Source organism: Watersipora subatra, chromosome 1 (assembly GCF_963576615.1).
Source record: "Watersipora subatra chromosome 1, tzWatSuba1.1, whole genome shotgun sequence".
NCBI classification, from domain to species: domain Eukaryota; kingdom Metazoa; phylum Bryozoa; class Gymnolaemata; order Cheilostomatida; family Watersiporidae; genus Watersipora; species Watersipora subatra.
This window is the reverse complement of record NC_088708.1, coordinates 69,677,626-69,697,579: the sequence shown is the minus strand read 5'-3', so window position 1 is coordinate 69,697,579 and position 19,954 is coordinate 69,677,626. Positions and strand designations below refer to the sequence as shown.

The 19,954-nt window shown below is 34.2% G+C and overlaps 1 protein-coding gene across 1 annotated transcript in view; it reads left to right on the top strand.

Annotated features, from left to right (window-relative positions):
* Nucleotides 1-19,954, top strand: part of LOC137404553 (U3 small nucleolar RNA-associated protein 6 homolog) — a 78,846-nt gene extending 58,892 nt beyond the window's left edge. The window contains exons 14-19 of the mRNA XM_068090783.1: nucleotides 2,426-2,605; nucleotides 6,026-6,106; nucleotides 7,096-7,199; nucleotides 12,130-12,196; nucleotides 12,348-12,420; nucleotides 19,170-19,954. Coding sequence (XP_067946884.1) covers nucleotides 2,426-2,605; nucleotides 6,026-6,106; nucleotides 7,096-7,199; nucleotides 12,130-12,196; nucleotides 12,348-12,420; nucleotides 19,170-19,324 — 660 coding nt within the window. The 3' untranslated portion in view covers nucleotides 19,325-19,954. The remainder of the gene's footprint in view (nucleotides 1-2,425; nucleotides 2,606-6,025; nucleotides 6,107-7,095; nucleotides 7,200-12,129; nucleotides 12,197-12,347; nucleotides 12,421-19,169) is intronic.

Here is a 19,954-nt window from a genome sequence, read left to right as displayed (position 1 = left end):
TCCGTTTCGAATTCCTTATGATTAGGAAATTCATAGTGTGATAGTACACATAATTGGGTTTGGGTTCCAATTGTGTCTCACTTACAAGTGTATGGGAATTACAGTAATTTCTGCCTTGATCAGGGTACTCAAGATCGCGTGATAAACTAGTCAGATATGCTCTTTTAACAGGTTACCATGTGTGTTAATGCAGTTTTACAGCGGTAGCTCAAAATCTTTATAAATAGTTTAATCTAAATGTGCTATAATAACCAAATAACAATAAAAAAACCTCTGTGTATGCTAGAAATGTTTGTATTGGATTCATCAGTTATTTGTGGAGTAGTCACTGTATCAGTTACATATCGCAAAAAGCAGCATTTAGAGGACAACTCCAATTTTATGGACTAAATTAGTGCCTACCATGTACTCCAGTTCGCAATAAGTATTATTCAATTATCCCTACGGTTACCTAATTATACATTGTTCAATTACTTCAGCTAACATTTGTTTCAACCTCATAGAAATATTAGTTTATAGTCTACAACAAAGCAGCGATGATTATTGTAACATTAATCCATTATGATTTTAACCCATTCAGGACTAATTAGTTATTGGTTGACTGCTCCCCCAGCCCAATTAATTTTTCACTAGCCTTACAATTAAAATAGAGCTACACAAAATTGAGTATAACTAGAGTTCTTTTCAAAATAATCTTGATTTGTTTTTTGCAGCTTAACAAAGACATTCCAGGCTACAATGTGATATAAATTTTTGTGCACCTTTACAAATTCTACTGACCACAATTTCTAATAATTCTGTGAACTTTTATTTTATCAAAATTGTTTTTCATGTTTCCTAGCAGCTCACAAGCAGTTTTTTGATACTGACATTGTTGGACCTATGTTAGATTGATAGCAAACTTTATCAGCAGCAAATAAAAAAAAGGATTTCTCAATTCCGAGCAATAGAACAAGTGTTACTAGCTTCTAACCAACACTACGTCACTGACAGTTTTATCAATTATATAATCAAACAATTTGTTAATTTATATTGAAATGCATTGCAGAGGTTATTATGAATATATTATGCATAAAAAATACTCAAGTTACCAGCTAACAGACAATCAATTACCAGCAAAAAAAATAGGTGTAAAAATGCAGTAAAATATATTGTAAAAAATACAGTAAAAATGAAAATGCATGAAAACGAAACAATATATACATGTATAATAAGGGTGAGTTCATTAAAAAATTATGACACGGTGAGAGTTATTTGATGCCAACTACACATGCATATTTGCTGCCATTATAAGTTAGTTGATGCAGTATTCATCAGATATTGGTGTTGAAGCCCTAGGCTCATCATCAACGGCATCATCACTCACAAGCCCTTGACTGTCTTCACCTTCATGTAGCAAATATGATACAGCCTAAAAAAATTGTGCTTTAGTAGCTTTTCAGGGTAAATACCTGATAACAAATTGAAAATAAGTAGTCTACTGCAGCTAACAATTGGTAATACAAATTGCAAATATTTTTTGATACTGTAAATATAAACACAAAAAGTCATGAAGATGATTACTGTGGTAAGTGTCCCCTATCGACCAATATTAGAGCCTAGTGGTTGGGGCTAGTTTATAGTAGATGTTGAGGTTGAGAACTATATGCTTGACTAATTGTGAGTTGAACAATTGGATATAAATGAAATAAGAAATTTTTATTATCTTGTAGTTCTACAAGGAAATCATAAAACTATTGTTTATTATGGGGTAATAGAGTGATGAGTTCATGCTGCAAAAAGATCTAAATTTTATTGGATTGAAAATGTTATAATCATGTGTATCATGAAAAAAATCCATATCTTACACTGTTAGAATAAAGTTTGTTAGAAATTCACAAGAAAAATTTCGGCTTTTTATCGTTTTTTTTCGGTAAAATTCTATAAATAGCCACATAAAACTTACCTTCTTCCATCAGAAAATTCTCATTTTCTTCTTGAACATTACTTTTGTTGCTATTTTCTTTCCCTGAGCTGATTACCACATCTAATTCACTTAAACATTTTGCCATCGTTCGGATAAACCTTTTCCAAAATGGCGATCATCAAATTTCCAAAACAGTTGATATCTATCACATAATTTGTTAGTTAAAACTTTCTTGTCCAATCACATATTTGGTATCAAAATGATGCCCAGACTCTTAAACTTCGTTTGGTGAATGAATAAAACCGATGTACCTAAACAGCTAAGCAATAGAGCAAATCAAAGTTTAACCCGAGTACTTCGGGAATGGGCCCTGGAGAGCACAACTCTTCCCGAGGTATTCGGGAACAGTCCTGAGTGGGTTAATATAGTCATGTCACGGTCAACAAACTATTCATAAATTTTGTTAAATATGCGCCTATATTATTTGTCGTTTTCTTAGTGTTCTCTAATTTGTTTCAGATTCAGGTGACCGCTCGAAAGGGCGACGTAGCTGAAGTTTTGGCGATGTTTAAGGATGCTAGTAAGAAGTATAGCTCATGCATCTTTATGTGGAAGGCATACATAGAGTATGTGTCTCTTGCTGTCGATATCCATAAAGCCATTGCTATCTTTCATAGAGCAAGGAAATCTATCCATAAGGTCAGTTTTATATCTAACTGAAGGAGTTTTGCTCTCTTTGTGTAATTCGTTATCGTAGAATTTAACTATTCACACCGACTTCTGATTTTCAATCGTAGATTTCTTGTTTCAATGCACTTTCTACCTGATGTATTTTGGTGTCATATGATGTTGCATTCTAAACATGGCCAAAAATTTTATGTTTATGAACTAAGCTAAAATTACACTCATTTTCATGTTATATTAAAACAAAATACAATAATTTTTATCAACTTATTAACTAAGATATTTCGAGTGAGCATATCAGATAGCTAGTCGTAAACCATCTTTGCATTCTTACACAATCCATATTACAGCACGTTCTAGTTCCCAGATTAGTTTAACACTTCCTTGATGATTGTTTGCATAAGTTATTTGTATACAAAGTAGTTTATTGCTTTAAACATGAAAATTCCTTGATTTTAATGGTGTAAACGCTGTTGTTACTCAGTTACTAAAATCTATTGATGAACACTCAGAGTGCGATTTCTAGGGTGCACCTACTTATCAGTTTCAGGCTAAGCAAGTCGGGTTACTTCAAGTTCTTTTACCTTTTCATAATTAGAACTTTAATGAGATGAATTGAGTAAAATGTAACTTCTGGTGTTACTGTGCAAAAATTGCAGCATATTTATGACCTGGTTCTTATCTCAGAAATGTGCATACATGTTGCTAGTGTTTGTTTTGAGGGGTATCGAAATAGAGAGTTGGTCTTTCAATCGATTGAGAACTATTTCTTATATATTGACAAAGGATGGCCAAATAACGTTCAAAATGGTCTTCTGAAAAAACCATCCACAAATGTAAAGATCTAAAATGAGCCAAAATTTCTTTATTTTATTTTACATTTAATCAAAGTATCTCTACAACATAAATGTTTGCATTTTCTGCCATTATTTTAACACATATGCCCTCTGATAGCACACCATACTAACAGTATTTGGTTAGCTATAGCAAATGACTATTATTGGAAAGGTACCACTAGATATTGTCACCAGATATTTTTAAACAACCCTAGAACTTTATCAAATGATTTTCAGGAATTTTAATATATATACGGTTTGTTTTCTTTCATATTAATTGGGACTTTTGGTTAGATATTATTTCTGCTCATCTTTAATAATCAGTAAAAGTGAAGTTTTGAGTCCTATGTCGATCGTTCGGTTTGGACTGAAATTATTCTTCTAAAGCCAACGAACAGTTCCATCACTACACAGTTAAACCCTGACCTATGGTTGTCTCAACATACAAATTCTTTGACATACCAGGTAAAATTTGAGAAAATATTTCTCGTCGTATAAATTAATTTTCAATGCATGGGAAATTTTTTAAAGCATTATAGTTTTCAAGAGCTTGAATGATGATAAATTGTATTTCTGACTTGCGGTGACAAAAGGGTAAGGAGGCAATTCCTTGCTTACTTACAACACAAGTATCTGAAAAAATATTACAAATATCTTCAGGTCAATTATTTAAGCAATCTCCAAAGTCATCTAGTAGAACTTACCATGAGGGGGGTAAGTGAAGTGAGTCGGAAAAAAGACTGCCTAAAACTAGGGAAAGTTGAGAGACCGGCCATTACCACTCAAAGCAAGATGTTAAAAATATCGTTTATACCCTTTATGGTCTTTGTCTATGGCCGCAATCACAATGTTGTCTGGTTTAACTCGGGATCTGATGTACAATAACTGATAACTGATGTACAATGAATTTTAATTGCTTCTCATTTGAGTATTAAAGTCAAAAAAACAATTTTGTGTTAAACGCGATTTTATAAACTACTTGTGAAGCTAAAATGCATTTTTAAACTCGATAGGTAGTGTGCTATTTGAATTATGATTAATTTAGAGAAAGTTGATTACGCTTTATCAATATGCTAGGAAGCAAAAGCATTAACTAGTTCGAAATAGTACTTGGTTTGTTATTTGGTAAAACATAGCGATGTTTCCTTGTTCAATGTAGAAAAGGGTTGACTGAGCCTTGGGCAGCAACCTGGTTAAGGTGTTTGTATTAGGAATTTTCTTCCTCAGTCTTCGAGAGAAGACAATTTAGCTAAAATAACTCTTTTGAAAGGAAGGTGATTTTGGTTTTTATTCCCTCTTTTGAAAAGGGTGAAATTCAAGGTTATCTGTGCTATTACACATAGATAGCTGGTTGTTATTACTTGCTTCTCTGTAAGTCATTGCCTTTTGCTTATGTGTGGGGATATTAAATCATAACTGTCACGTACAACTTTTATCGTATTTACTAGGTAAATCAGACACGCTGATTCCGATTTTGTACTCAAAATAAAGATTGGTCCACTAACTTTCAGAGTATTGAAGGCTTTTTTACAGCGTTTTAATATCGGTCTCGAAAACAACACGATCGGCACAACAAGCTCTGCCCATAAATACGTGACGTAACCTAGCTTTTTAGGAACGGAATTTAGGAATGTTTAGACTGATCTAGAATAATAGAGATGGGTGTTTTAAAATCCATTATTATCTAAATTCAGTCTTAAAAATAATCTCAGTCTTTTCTGAAAGGTAGATAAGCTATTTAACATTGCATATTTAAAATGAGCTAAAAAAGTGCCATAACAACGCTAGCTTGTGATAAAATCGCGCTTTTTTGAGCTCATTTTTCCCGGCGTTCAGCCCATTTAAACATCATGTAACAATCTACGAGCAATTTTAAATAGTTTATATAGCTTTCATAAAAGACTGAGATTATTTTACAGGCTGGATTTAGTTAATAATGGGTTTTAAGACACCCATCTCTATTATTCTAAATCGGACTAAGCATCCCTAACTTCCGTTCCTGAAGAAGCTAGATTTCGTCACATATTTATGGGCGGAGCTTGTTATGCCTATTGTGTTGTTTTAGAGACGCTTGATATTGAAACGTTTTAAAAAAGCCTTAATGACTTTGAAGGTTAGGGGACCAATCTTTATTTTGAGTACAAAATCGGAATCAGCGTGTCTGATTTACCTAGCAAATACGATAAAAGTTGTACGTGACAGTTATGGTTTAAGTTAATATTGTGTTTTCTATTCGTTGTCAGGTGAAACTTGTGCCCAGGAATAATGCTATCACCAATTAAAATTTCTCAAGTACTAGCTGTTGTTTGCCGTGTTAGCAGTGCAAGTTATTTCCACAACACAAACGACGTTAAGAAAATTATTGGCCAGTTAGGCTGCTAAAGGGGAATACTTTATGCTGGTGTAATGACTAACTCCATATAATTGTTTGCCAAAACGATTCTCAGATGCACATGAATTGAAAAAATTTTCAAGGCTTTTGTTATTGTAAAATTCTCAGGCCTCCAGCTTCAAGCAACTGTTAGATATGTTGTTTGTGCTGTGGAGAAGGTTATTTATGTACGTGCAGGCCTTTAGCTTAGCTGACACATATTTACAGGAGCCATTGGAGCTCTGGCAGCTGGTGACACAACTGGCTACAGGTCTCCTCAGCGCGAAGGAGCTTGCTCAGCTTTATGAGGTACCCATTATTTCATTCTGTCACAAGGTGACATTTAGTAGGGGCAGCTACTCCACAGCCTGACTGGCAAAAACAAGTCAGCTGGTATAAATGGTTTGTCGTCGGTCTTGTAACTTTGTTATGGCTTTCGTAGGTACAATACGTAGAGTCAACAGGAAAAAAGTCTTTTATCTCTGGGAATATTTTGTACTTAAACCTAATTAAGTATTAATGCTTAGGCTGAAATGTTCTTATGTATAATTTAGTGGAAGTTAATTATTGTTAGCAAGTCATTCACATGAAGCGCCATGTCGCTGTTCACTGTCGCTGTTCACTGGTCTGAAAATGAGCAGATAACTTCTCTTTCATGAATGAATTATCCGAGCGTGCTTCATCTATTAGGCAATTGGTGCGGTTGTGTTAAACTAAGAAAACATGCTGTAAAAGACCTCTGTAATAGCGGTTAAGGATTGCCTTCTCCCAAAATATTTTCCCGTTTATGTGTAGTGTGAATTACCTCGAGATGTTACGCAAGCTATCGCTATTCAATTAAGTAAGGTTTTAGTATATTTCACATATGTAAGAGTTAAATAATTTTTGTTTGCATATAACTGGTCGCAAAATTAATTGATGATGAAGTCATCAAGAATATTTAGCAGTTACCGTGTGTAGAGTCAATCTCAAATATAGTAACTCTATTTATTTGTTTGTTTGTATATTTGGACCAACACCCTAGTGCATCTAAAGCTTGCTTTAGTCTATTATTTATTAATACTAGAGTTTTATATCTTGATTTGGCTTTATGTTTTGGTCAAGCTTTTACTAATAAAAAAATTTGAAACAAAACAGTAATAAAATGACAAATTATCTGAGGCTGGAGGGGTTCGTGGTGGGCTCCCTGCGCATATCAATAGAATTACTCAAGCGAGGCAATACAATCACGCCTTACTCATCACTAGTATTTCATTATGAGCTAGCGATAGGCCTACTTGTGTATACCCTTTGCACAGATGGCAGTTACCTGCGATGGGGTAGCCGGTGAGATGAAGGAACAATACATGCACTGGATTTATGTAACACAAGGAATTCGTAAAGTCAGAACGCTTTATGACAGGTAAATATTTGCAAGTCGATAAAGAATATAATTCATATGTTTTATGGTCTAAACAGAATATACACTTTGTATTTGCCCTGTCACATTGGCAAGAGATTGGCCTACCTCTGTTTCAAGGAGTTCATCATTTACTCACATTCACACTACATCCGGTATAATTAAAAGTGAATTTTTATTTAGCTGCAGCATGCATAGTAGTTAGTTGTGATTTGTTCCTTTGATATCACCAATGTTAAAGCAAAGAGGTCATAGAATTCACATTAGATATGTGAGTCAACTTTTAAGCGATTCAAAGACTCTGGAGAGATGCTATCAATAATTTTATTTACTGTTATATTTTATGCAAGATATAAAATAATGGAAGAGTTGTCTCATCGTGTAGGTGAGAACCCCTACCTTAACAGATACTCTGCAGCTGCATGCACATCAATTACATAAGTACTTTTATCATATATTTTAGTACATCAGAGTCTTGGCTTTCGAATGAGCCTGTATTCAATACACAAAGAATAATAGAAATATGAAAAACAGGGTGTCAAAAGTATGTCCTGCAATAAAAAAACACTTGGTTGTGGTTCCCACAATGTGATGTCATAATTGTCGTTTAGCCTTAGGTCATCGATCCTTTTCGTTGCCATTGAGGCTGCACTTTTCTGTGACAATCGGTGCTCTTAAACCCAGAGACTGCTAATAATAAACTAGCATTCTAGATAATCAACAATGCCTGGGGATCGTGCTAACACCCGACCAATACAAACACATGTTCTGGGTTAATAGATTTCGGGGGATTCTTATAGTTTGCTTTTTTCATCCTTTCGTTTATTTTAAACACTTACAGTAATTATTATTACATCGTTTTATATGATGGCATTGTTTGTCCCATACAGAAATGAATAGTAGCTTGATTAATAACTAATTAGTAATTAAATATCAAAAAGAAAAATATATAAAAATTAAAATATATCATAAATTAAATGGAAAATAGAAAACAAGTGTATTAGACAGTTAAATTAATCACTTTGTGTACAGTTACAGAAAACAAGGCTATTGATAGCGATGTGATTTGATTCATTTTTCAAATCAAATCTTCAAATCAGCCCGAAACTTAAAATCAAATCAAGTTACTTCCAAAACTTTTCAAATCGAATCAAATCACCGTTTGTGTCGAATCAGTACAATATGATTAGTTTCAAATATTCAAATATTCGAATATTCAAATTACCATGATTTGAGAGCAGCTCTGTTAGACAGTTAAATTAATCACTTTGTGTATAATACTAGCTTATAGGCAGATTAAGTTATTTACAGTAGGCTTCTCTATTTTGAACAGTCCCGGAGTGCAGTGAGTCAACTCCAACGATTGATTTAATTCAATTGACTTCTACAACAAAATTAAACAAAAACAGAAATGACTATTAACTACATACCTGGTTGTTAACCACCCTTGATGGTAAAGGTAATGAAATCACATCGATTAAATTGTGACCTGCAGTGGCGTGGCCCTGGGACTATATGTAAGTTGCACTCTTCCGAGATCGTACATTGCTTGAAATTGATTAGCCTCAGTTGTGCTCCTTAACAATCACAATAAAAAAGAGGGCTAGTGCATAATATCATCGGGAAAATATAGTATGGTGCTTTGAATCCGAATTATTTATCATAAAAATAATCTATACTTGGAGAGCTAATAGCACTGATTCCTTTGTCTTCTTCATTGGTTTCTGGAGTTGTCCTACCTTCGCCTGCCACTAGTGTAATTATCGTATTTGATAAATATAAGCGGTAAGCGATAAAATAAGTGGTAAGAGCACACAACACCGCATATGAAAATTGTCATATCATAATTTGCGGGCTTATACCATTGAAAATTTCTGCGGTTGTGTTCTGGGGAAATCCTATAAACACCAACCAATGTCTGTCTCATCATGCCAAACAATGGCTTATTTGAAAGCCAAGATATTGAAGAACCTGAATAAGCTGAAACAGTACTTATGTAATTGATGTGCTTTAAGGTATGGCTATGCTGTCGGTGGACCGAATCCAGACCTTTAGGTGATTGTTTGTGATCCTTGGCAGTACTCAATAATAGTAATATAATAATATACAATATAATAGTAGCCTTTTTAAATCATGAAAATCATAGTTTAAATAATTCATGAGAAATAGTGGGTAAGATTACTAGCAATGCTGAGTAATATTCTTCAAGATATACGGACTGAATAATCTATTGTATGGAAATGGCTAACAGTTAAAGAAAAACAAATAATGATCGGTGTTACCTTATGTTGCTAGGCGATCACAAACTTGCCTATCAACCAACCAAGTAAGAGTTGCTTCCTTGTGTTGTCAACTCATTGAGCAACTTCCGAAATATGCAAATACGTACATAACATCGATACCTTAACGTGATACCACAAATATCTCATCGGAAAACAAACCAAATACTTTGGTTCGTTGCTAGTAAACATAAACTGCAGCAAAAAAGGCGGCATCATGACATGCCAACAAAAGCTATGGACACAGTAAATGGGAAGGGGTTTACTGTTCACTTCCCGCTTTGCCTCAGAAAGTTAGTGTTGACCATTACAAATATGCTGAGGGTTTTGCAAAGCTTTTTTACTAGTTTCCTGAAAGGTTTCAACATTTCAAAAATCATGATAGATATATCAATATACTGTAAAACCTCTATTTGAACGCCACTATATGAGAGCAGGGTTGAAAAAAAGAGCGCTACTCTTTGATTGGCTGCCACCTCTATTTGAGCGCCACTCTGACATTCTTTGATCTTCATGAAACCACAAGAGATCAGTAAAAATTTGTCCTAAATTGGTACTAATAATGACTCGGTTACATCGATGACAATTAATTCTCTCGTTATTTCTGCTCGTATTAAAGTCTATTTTCTAACTCCAAAGCGTTAGTTTTTTGTTAAAACTTTGAAAGCAACACAACAGAAATAATTAATAGCTGCGTCAGGCTAATAGTACATGTAGTTCCTTGTTTAACGCGGTCTCGATATTTATAATGTACTAAGCGTGTGCAGCCATAAGGTCATCATTATTTCTTTGAAAAGTATTTTAAATAGCTACACGTAAAAGTTTTGCTCTGCTAAAAAAATCTTGGACGCTAATATTCTGCAGTGGAGAAAAAGAGTTGAGATCAGCGGACACTGTGGAAGTTATTGAACAGTCAGAAGATAAAATGGTTTCAAACGAAAGCAACAATCAGAACCCAACTGACTGAGCAAACAATGCAAATCTTTTTGTTTCAAGCATTAATTTTTGTTTCTACATGTATTTTAATTATGGCTTGTCTATGTCACTTGTTTTTGAAAATATATTTGTAGCATTTGGTAGATTATTATTATATAACTTATAAATTTGTAGGTTTATAGCTTATCATTTAATAGCATCATTGTGGTATCTAAACTCGGCTGGCAATGGATCGACGCTCATTCTTTCTTCTCTTCTATTCTTCTATAACTTCTCTTCTATTACACATAAAAAACCAGTTTTGGCTGTAAACTGTAGCAAGCATTAATAAGTGTAATGAGCTTTTATGCAACATTATTAAATATAGTTATAAAATAAAAATATGCTTTCAAATTTGGAACAAAATTTTAAAAAATTTTAAAGTTCCAACAAATTGCGACGCAGGCTACAAGATGATCGTAAGTTAATTGCATGCAATAAATATCAACTGGTAAAGATATTACTAAGCTTCCTGATGCATATTTATTTAGAGATCTATGATGGGTTGACAGTAAGTTATAATAGATTTATTGCATTCAAAAAGGTTAATGTTGCTCACCTGAAGGAAAGTGCAAAATATAGGCAACATTTGCTTCCCCCGTAAAAGGGTTAGATTTATCTTCCTAAAATTCTGACGGGTTATGTGAAAAATTCAATGCCACCCTCTATTTGAGCGTCACCTCTAATAAAATGCCACTCTATGAGAGGGGTTAAAGAATAGAGCGCCATGGCGGTCAATTATAGATTTTACGGTATTTGTATGGCTCAAGACTCAACAGCTTGCTGACACACCTGTGGATCTCCAAATGGAGCCTGTCAACATCAAAAATGATTACAATGTTCGAAATGGGTCATGAATCACAATAACTTGCAAGATGATTACCACAAACTATCGGACAGAAATAGTGGAGCTTACATAAGCTGGCAATATAATACGTATCACTTTTTGGTTCCACATACATTTGTCAACAGACATTTAACAGAATGAATCATGCCAAAAACCTGCTCTAGTTTCAAACAGCCACCTTATTTGAGTTTCTGCCACAAAAATGAAATATTTAAAGGCTTGCTGCAGAGAAGCAGTGCCAAATTGCACACTAGCTTCTAACAATAAAGATGGAGCTCCTTACTAGCCGGCCAGGTTGGGGCTTATTTAGACTACAGGCTACTGTTCGGTTTGATGTTGTTTGTTAAAATCTACTCATGGACATTTTCTGAAATAAATTGAATAATATGTCACCTGTATTCATTTATATACAATGTACATGTAGCAATAAATTGCAGCCTCTTTCATTGAACTATGTGTTAAAATCAAGCAAAAACAAAAGCTCTGCTAACAGCTGTATATCCCTGCAAAATTTATATTGTTGATAATTATCTACAATAACTGCTGCCCTTATCCCGGATGATATACCGATGATGCCTAAATGCGCTGGCTCAGTTAGGTGAAGAATGTTTCGTCTCGAGCCCTAAGCTGTGGTAGTGCCTCAACAAGCATTCACTTAAGGGCTGCCTTGCCAAAATTGTTGTTACTGCGCGAAACTTCTGCCTTAATGTTCTGAAAATATTGAACAAAACTAGCATGTAAATTGGTGAAGGAAACAACTGTTTATAGCTGTCACATAGCTGAGCTCAAGTACCATTTCTTTGTTGTTGCCATACATGTCGTTGTATTTCAGGTTAAGGCAGACAGTATCTGTGACAGAGAACTTCTACAAATTGTACATTGCCATGGAGAATTCCGAGGTGAGTCATTGCGTTGTATATGATGCATTTCCATTTGCTTTTCATTTGTCGCAGCACATCCATAATGTGCAATGTAGGATGTTGTGCTTCATTAATGAAAAAAGCTTGTTTTGATCTTCTCTGTCTTAAAGCTTTCTGATCATCTCAACAGGTGGTGCCATCCTCTGACAGGGTTCGAGTTGCATACAGACATTTAATTCATGATTATGGCAGTCATTCAATTGGTGAGTTATTTTTATTACCATTGTTAGACCAGAGTGTTGGTCTGTAACGTGAAGTTGACACAACTCCGCGAATGTAATACATCGGCAGACTTAATTTAAAGAGGCTCACATTTTTCGCCGTAAAACCTTTTCCTACATGTCACCCCAGCCTCCTACTCTTGCCGCATTGCAGTTTCAAATGTCCAGTCGAATCTGATGTTTAATGACTGATAATTCTTTATGGTTAAAGGTGAGAGCTACTTCATCCATATTACTGATATTTCTGATCTCATCTGGCTCTATGAAGTTCTCCGCTAACTTTGTTTTATTGAATGTGTAGAATGGCGCAAGTTTTTCCTCATACTCTGAAGTGAGTCACATTCAACTTACAAGTTGTTGAATTGCGCGGAGAATGGTTTCTGATCTTTCCATCGAGCTCACACATTGACAGTCTTCAATTAATAAGCTACTCTAGAGAAATCGTTCGAAGTGAATTCTAGATAAAAATATTTTGTGTTGAAAACAATGTAAACAGAATTCAACGTTTGTAAAATGGAAGATCAAACGATACATAGGTTACTCCTGGATTGAAAGAGACCAACCATGTAGGCCTAAATATTTCATATTACAGTCATACTTCAACTTACGAGCTTAATGCGTTCCGAGACTGAGCTCGTATGTCAATTTACTCGCATGTTGGTGCAATTTATTTATATATAGAACAATTAAATGTATATTTATTGGTTTCCATACTCTGAAAAATGCAAATAAAACACTCAAAACAAGATATTGTAACAGAAAGAACATGTTGGTTATTGTCCTAACTTACCACTTGCTTTCAAAAAGCAACAAATAAAAAATAATGCAAAGAAATGTGTTAAATTAAAATGTAAAATTAAATACATACAATAGCAGCTAACGCTAGCATTTGCCAGGGAGGGAGATATAAGTTATCCTTCATTACAACAGTTGACTTTGATAAATTTGGATTTTATCAAAATCTTAAAAGACAAACTTAGAAGCAAATCTGAAAGCAAACTTTCATTTTTAACTTAACGTAATTAAAATTTCTTCGGCGTTCATAGTTAGAAGTTTCTCGCTAGTTATCTAATTTTTCCTTTGTTTTGCTTTCATGACTAGCCGGCCGTTTTAAGATGAACCTATTTAAGGACATTTGCCTTTGTCACCCTTTCAACATGTTGCGATTAGGACGAACACAGGTGTCGTCACAAAGGTTTAATGCACGACCACTAGCCAACTTGTCCGAATGTCTATTTTTATAGTTTTGATAGATAGCACCGGCCTTTTCAAATAGCGTCGTTTCAGTTACGCTGTCACCGGCCAATTGTTTATCTTTTATCCAATGCCTGAGCGGTCTCTCCATCAGCGGTGGTGAAGATCGCTGCGCCTTTTAGAAACTACAGTTAGTCATTTTGCGAGCTAAATGTCCTGAATATAATCCTTCTGTTTGATAATTGTGGATGTATTTCTGTCATATTGCTGAGCTAGCCCAATCATGCATACACATTTCGCATATTTTTCAATAATTTTCCGTTTACTATCAATTGTTATCATTTGCTTTTTCTTTGCATTATTTTTCATTTTACTGGCAAACTTTCGGTCTACACACAGTACTTTTAATTCACATAACTCTGCACTGAAAAGCGCGCACAAAAACACGGTACAAAAGTATAACCTGAGCAGTTGAAAAATATAGATTGATGCTGTTGTCATAAAACACCTCCGGCATACTTGGCAACTGACTCGCGTGCTCGTATCTCAAACATTGCTCGTATGTTAGTGCTAAAACTTGCTTAAAAGCTGGCTCGTAGCTCAAGTTTCTCGTACTTAGAGCACTCGTAAGTTGAAGTATTACTGTATATGCCTATTGGCTGCACAATGTATATTGTTGCAGTGTCACTGTTGATCATATGGAAGTAGGTCGTATAGAAGTAGTAGTATCATATGGAAGTAGGTCGTATTTTTAAGCTTCCAGCATATATGGTCCTAAACATCCGGCCTGATTTGTGTATTTAACCTTCAGAGCACTTACATGTTATAATAATTTGGCTAGTAATTTGAGTAAAACTTTTGCTGCTGTATTAATAAAAAATGTTAGCCAATAATCTGTGCTACATGTACAGCACTCACATCTTCACCAGCGCTGTTTTATTATTTTGCTTTCCTTTCATTGTTCTAACAACCTTCTAGCCATAATACATAGTGATCTATTCTAATAGAATGACTGCTACCTTCTCTCTCAACTATGCCTCCTGTGCTGCTAGTTTGAAAGTTGTTCTTTGTGTTTTCTATTTTTATCTTGTGGATTTAAATGCCTTGCTCTGTTCTGCCTTATTAAAAGCTGTGGTTAATTTTCCATTAAATGTTCCATAAACAGTTATACTCACAACTCCACAACGTGTACCATCTACAATACTCTAGTTATCGCTGATTATCCTTTTCATATGATGCTGACAAAATGCTACCGCAAATTCAATTCTCTATTCTTTTAACTTTGCCTTTTGAGTCATCCCATTTTAAACTATCCTGACTATGAAAACTCTTTTGAGTTTGTGAGCTATACGCTGCTCTTAGCAAATGCTTGTTATTAGGACTAATTCCAAATTATCTTAGAGTAAAAGTAATGTAAATCCCGAAAGAATACTTCCCATTCACAACATCTAAGTATTTTTCATGTTCTGAGTACAGCTTTTATTTTCGTCGTCACAGGTTTTCGGTATAAGAAAGCTTCTTGTAATGCATAGGCGTGAGTTCAGGGCTCATTTTTCTCTTGCTTTGAACATGGATGTTGATGTTGCAAAAAACAAGTTAATCCGTATGTATTGGTATAATTGTTGTATGCTGTGATGGGCTTGGAACAAGATTCTCATCCTATTCAGTTTTCCATGAGGCTAATAATAATAATAATGCGCCAATGTGTGTCATCTGCTAGATAGAACCGGAAAAATCCGCAAGCTTAGTGAGTTTTGATTCTCGCAAATTTTTATTGAACGTTGCACAGCATTTTTATTTTTATTGCACAGCATTTGCGAAAATGCTGTGCAAGCTATTCCATTTTAAACATTTTCTACACTTGAGTTGTTCCTATTTCGCAAGCGTGCTAATAAGCGAGACAGAAGTGCGCCGCTGTAACCTCTGGCATAAAATTCCTTATTTTTTTAACCAAGTCCACAACACGCGAATATCCATTGAAACACAACTATCGCACAACTAAACGTGTGCACAACTCCAAATACGCATCCTCCGCACAATGAAAGCAGTGATTTATAACACACCATGTAAGACCTGCAACTATATCAACACTGATTTGTTTGTTTAGCTTTCACTTTCCTAACTCGTATCTATTTATTACTTGTTATAAGTAAGAACACTCGTGCATTCTAGTATAGTTTGGGCTCGGTCGAGTGCAATTTCTTACTACCGTCCATCAAACAATCAACATTTTTTAACTTGTTAAATGGTTGCTGAGAATAGCTTAGCGCTTGCCTTTGCTCAGTAGTATTTCAAATAGTTCACGTAATTATAGCAATAATCTGGAAGGACAAAATTAAAATCTGAAGGGGTAGTTATATAAATGTGTAAAAAAGGTTTGCGGGATACACCTCATCAAACACGACCTTTTTATAACTACATTCTTCAAACAAGCAGTTGTCTCCTTTCATTGATTCTAAAATTGTCTAGCATGTTTTTGTCTCTATTATTTTGTGGTGTATTCTATATCATCTCTGTTTTGAACCTTTTTCAAAAAAATCTTGTCATACCATCAAACCTTCATCATTTTTTTAGAATATGGTTACCATTTTATTTAATATTTAGGATATGTTAGAAACAATATCATTTGCTAACATATCATGCCTCGGTATTATTTTAATGTTCGACCTAATTAAAAATTTTTATCAACTTTCATCTGAGTTTGTGTTATTTTTTTAAGTGTCATTAAATTTTCAATGGAAATGGGAACAAATTTTTCTTTCGTGTAATACTCATTGAACTACCTAATTATTACCTTTAATTGGCAAACATCGTTTTGAATAAATAAATGTACCATTTTTGTGGCATCATTAATTTAAACTGATTGATCAGCTTAGACCATAGCAATGGCGCTGCTTATGATCCAAGGAAGGTTGTTGCAGTTAGCTCTTCACCTACATGTACATGTATGTTGTTAGGTGTTCTTCTACAGCTCATTTGAAAAGCATCAATAGATAGTCCCACTTGTTGCTTCTTTGATGCCGTTATGACAAATATATTGGAGCCTTGACAGCAAATTCAGGAAGTCGTGTCGTGATAACGTCTAGAGCCAGTAGATATAAAGATCATGTGGTGAAATAACTCCGTGTTCAACAGATAATTTTGTTAGATTGGCTATATATAACTCACAGTCGTTCTTAATATAGATCTCGTCATGTCAGCATTTCCGATAGATCGTATCATTTCTGTTACGCGCGGAAGAATCATGATGTTACGCAGTCAAACGGCAGATGTCAGCCGATATCTGCTGTCAATTTATTATTGATCTGTTTCGTGATTACATATGTGCGTAGAGGGAAAATTCTTGTCTCTGTGGCTGAATCTTTATCTTTTATTAATGGCTGTCAGCAACTGGTGACTGGAGGAGGCTAGTATAAAAATGTTATAATAAAATAATGAATGAGGTTTTTGCTGGAGAGTCATTAGTAAGGGGTAATAACTGGTGTCATAGCTTCATAGCTAGGCTTTTGTTGAATCATTATGCATTCATTCGCATCGTGTTAGCGCTGCCTCTCTGCTGCCTCTCTCAACAAGTCATTCAGCTTATCATTCTGTTTTCCATTTCTATCATCGCAATCTTTACAATCCAAATCATTAAATTGCTATATCCCTAACAGCAAAAGAAAGGATAAAATAACCTTTATTCGTTGAAAGGTTATTGACAGACAGTGTTTTGTATTTACAAACATTTTTTATCTATGTATTTTGTGTCATTTAATCTCTAACTGCAGTTTGGGTGGCGCGAGTTGAATTATCGATTTCATGTACTGGAGAGCTAAGAATACCTAATGTTTAATATTTATTCACAGTTTGTCTTATAGTCCCGAGCTTCAATATAGAACTGTGAATAGATAAGCAGCACATGAGTGACATAGAGGATTTCATATTTATATAAATTACAGATACAAATTATTAATGAAATGCAAATAATTTCATTTCTATTGGAAACAAATTATTGCCAATAACGTACAAAAAGATCTACTTTTAACGGCTGGCTTGTATAGCCCAGTACCTACAGTAATTATTGACCAAAAACTTGAACCTTTGAGAAGCTGCACATGCACTTGCAATAGATTCCCTTTTGCAATAAAATGCTGGTTATGTGGAAACGAAAAAATGCTATGAAATGTGTTCTGTTACTTGCCAACTTGCAATTTTTTTTTAATTCTAAAAGTTAACATTTGAAGAAGGGTTAGTATTATAATTTCTATTTACCATATATTTGCATATTAGCTAATCTTTTGACGAAAAAATGCTTCTCTCTTACACAAGTGAAATTAACATGATAAAACTTCTCAAATCATGCAATATCTCCAACATTACCATTATACATGCAAGTATGAAAATTGGCACTGCACTTGAAAAGTTAATTCCTTAAATAATTTGTAACGCATTCTACTGATTCAGCACGTTGTGATTAATTTTAGTTGAAGTTGGTCAACTCTTTTGAAAATAGAGTGCTTCCGTATATCTGTTTTAAATAAGTGTCAGATTAGGTGTTAGATTTAATTGTTGCCATTGTTTCTTGCATTTATTCAAAGTTTGCAATATTAAACTCATGATGTACCACTACCAGCAAAATAATTTGCAATTATAATCAAACTGCAACATAATTTCTTTTTTCCGTCAAATTTTTTTCAGGTCAAGTTTTAAATAAATTTTAAAGATGTAAAATGTGTTTTATTATTATATATATGTAACCCATAAATGAACTTGTATTCAATGTTATACTTTCAATGCTCTGATATGTAGAACAGCAAAAACAGTTTACTATAGCCACATCTCATTGCATAGTTTAACATAATTACATTGAGCTGCATGTTGATTAACTGTTTTACACTGGGTGGCAAATTTCTACTAGCGAGTGAGTCGCAGATGTTTGGGTGGTGATTAGGCAGTTGTTTGTTTGCAAAAAGAAGACAACTTAGTAGGCTTTTATGTTAAAGTATCACTGAAATTCTTGAAGATTTCTTTAGGTTACATGTCATTGATGTATGTATGAAATATATTTTTAATGTCCATGCTGTATAGGCCTATATATATTTTTTATATATATAAAATATATATATATAATATTTTCATCCTGTAGGGTATTGACCAAAAACTTGAACCTTTGACATTATATATACATGTATATAACCTTTGACTGATATATATATATATATATATATATATGTAAGTAAAAAACATTTCAAAACAAAAGAACAACTTTATTGTTTTTAGAAACAAAAGTATTTCTAAAACAAAAAAGTTTTAGAAATACACATCTCTGAAAAACAACACAAGATGAGGCTGTTTGCAAATGGGATAAAAACTTTGTGATATCCTTTCTACTTGAGTTGATTCTCATATAGCTTACTTTAACATTGTAACAGAAATATTGTTAGTCACAGATGGCCAGCGGGTTAAAATCTTTCTACACACGACAAGTTATGCTCTTCGTGTAAATGGAAAGATACCAGTAAATAGGTCCCAACTTGTTCTTGAACTATTTGTAGATGCGTGGCTGGAGATCATAGAGCTAGAGAGAGCTGATGGAGATGTAGGTAAAACTTCAGTCTTATATTCTCAGGCTATCAAGTCTTTAGAGAATGATCTCGTGCAGCAATTTATTCACAAGTACACTCTCCTTTGTAAGAAGACCCGAAAATAAGTCTGCCGGCATCCTGTCACCAATAAACCCCAGCATTTCCCCCTTCACCTACCGCTGATGCAGAGATACTCAAATATTTGCCATGTTATTTTGCAGATAATTTCTGTGGCAATAGATTATGTGAAAACACTTAACAAGGGCGGCTTTGTTTACATCTGTTTTACTAGTAGTCACGCTGCGTGGGCTATTCTCATCAGACCAGTGTTTTCTTGTGTTAGGCAGCCTGTCTTAGGCAGCATGTGTTTGCCAGTGGTGCACTCTTGCCGCATCTGAGTGGCTGCTGTGTAAATGTTTTCCTCCTAGAATCTTTACAATGGCTCGTCTGTTATATTCAACATTTTACTTTCAACAAACTGTTAGTGTCAGTGTTAATATAGTGTCAGAACTGGTCATACAGCTTTCGTAATATGCTGTAAATAAACTGTAAAACATCCATTAGAGCTCTTTTAGATTAATGGATTCAAGTTCGTTTCTATTAAAATATCATCTATTTTTATGGCCTTTTTCTCTCATAAGTGTTCAGTGAATCACTTCAATTTCTTTTTAGGAGTAATTAGAGACTACTTATCAAGGTATCAAATTACTTTAAAGCCATTATATAACCATGGAGTTACATGTATATATAATTCA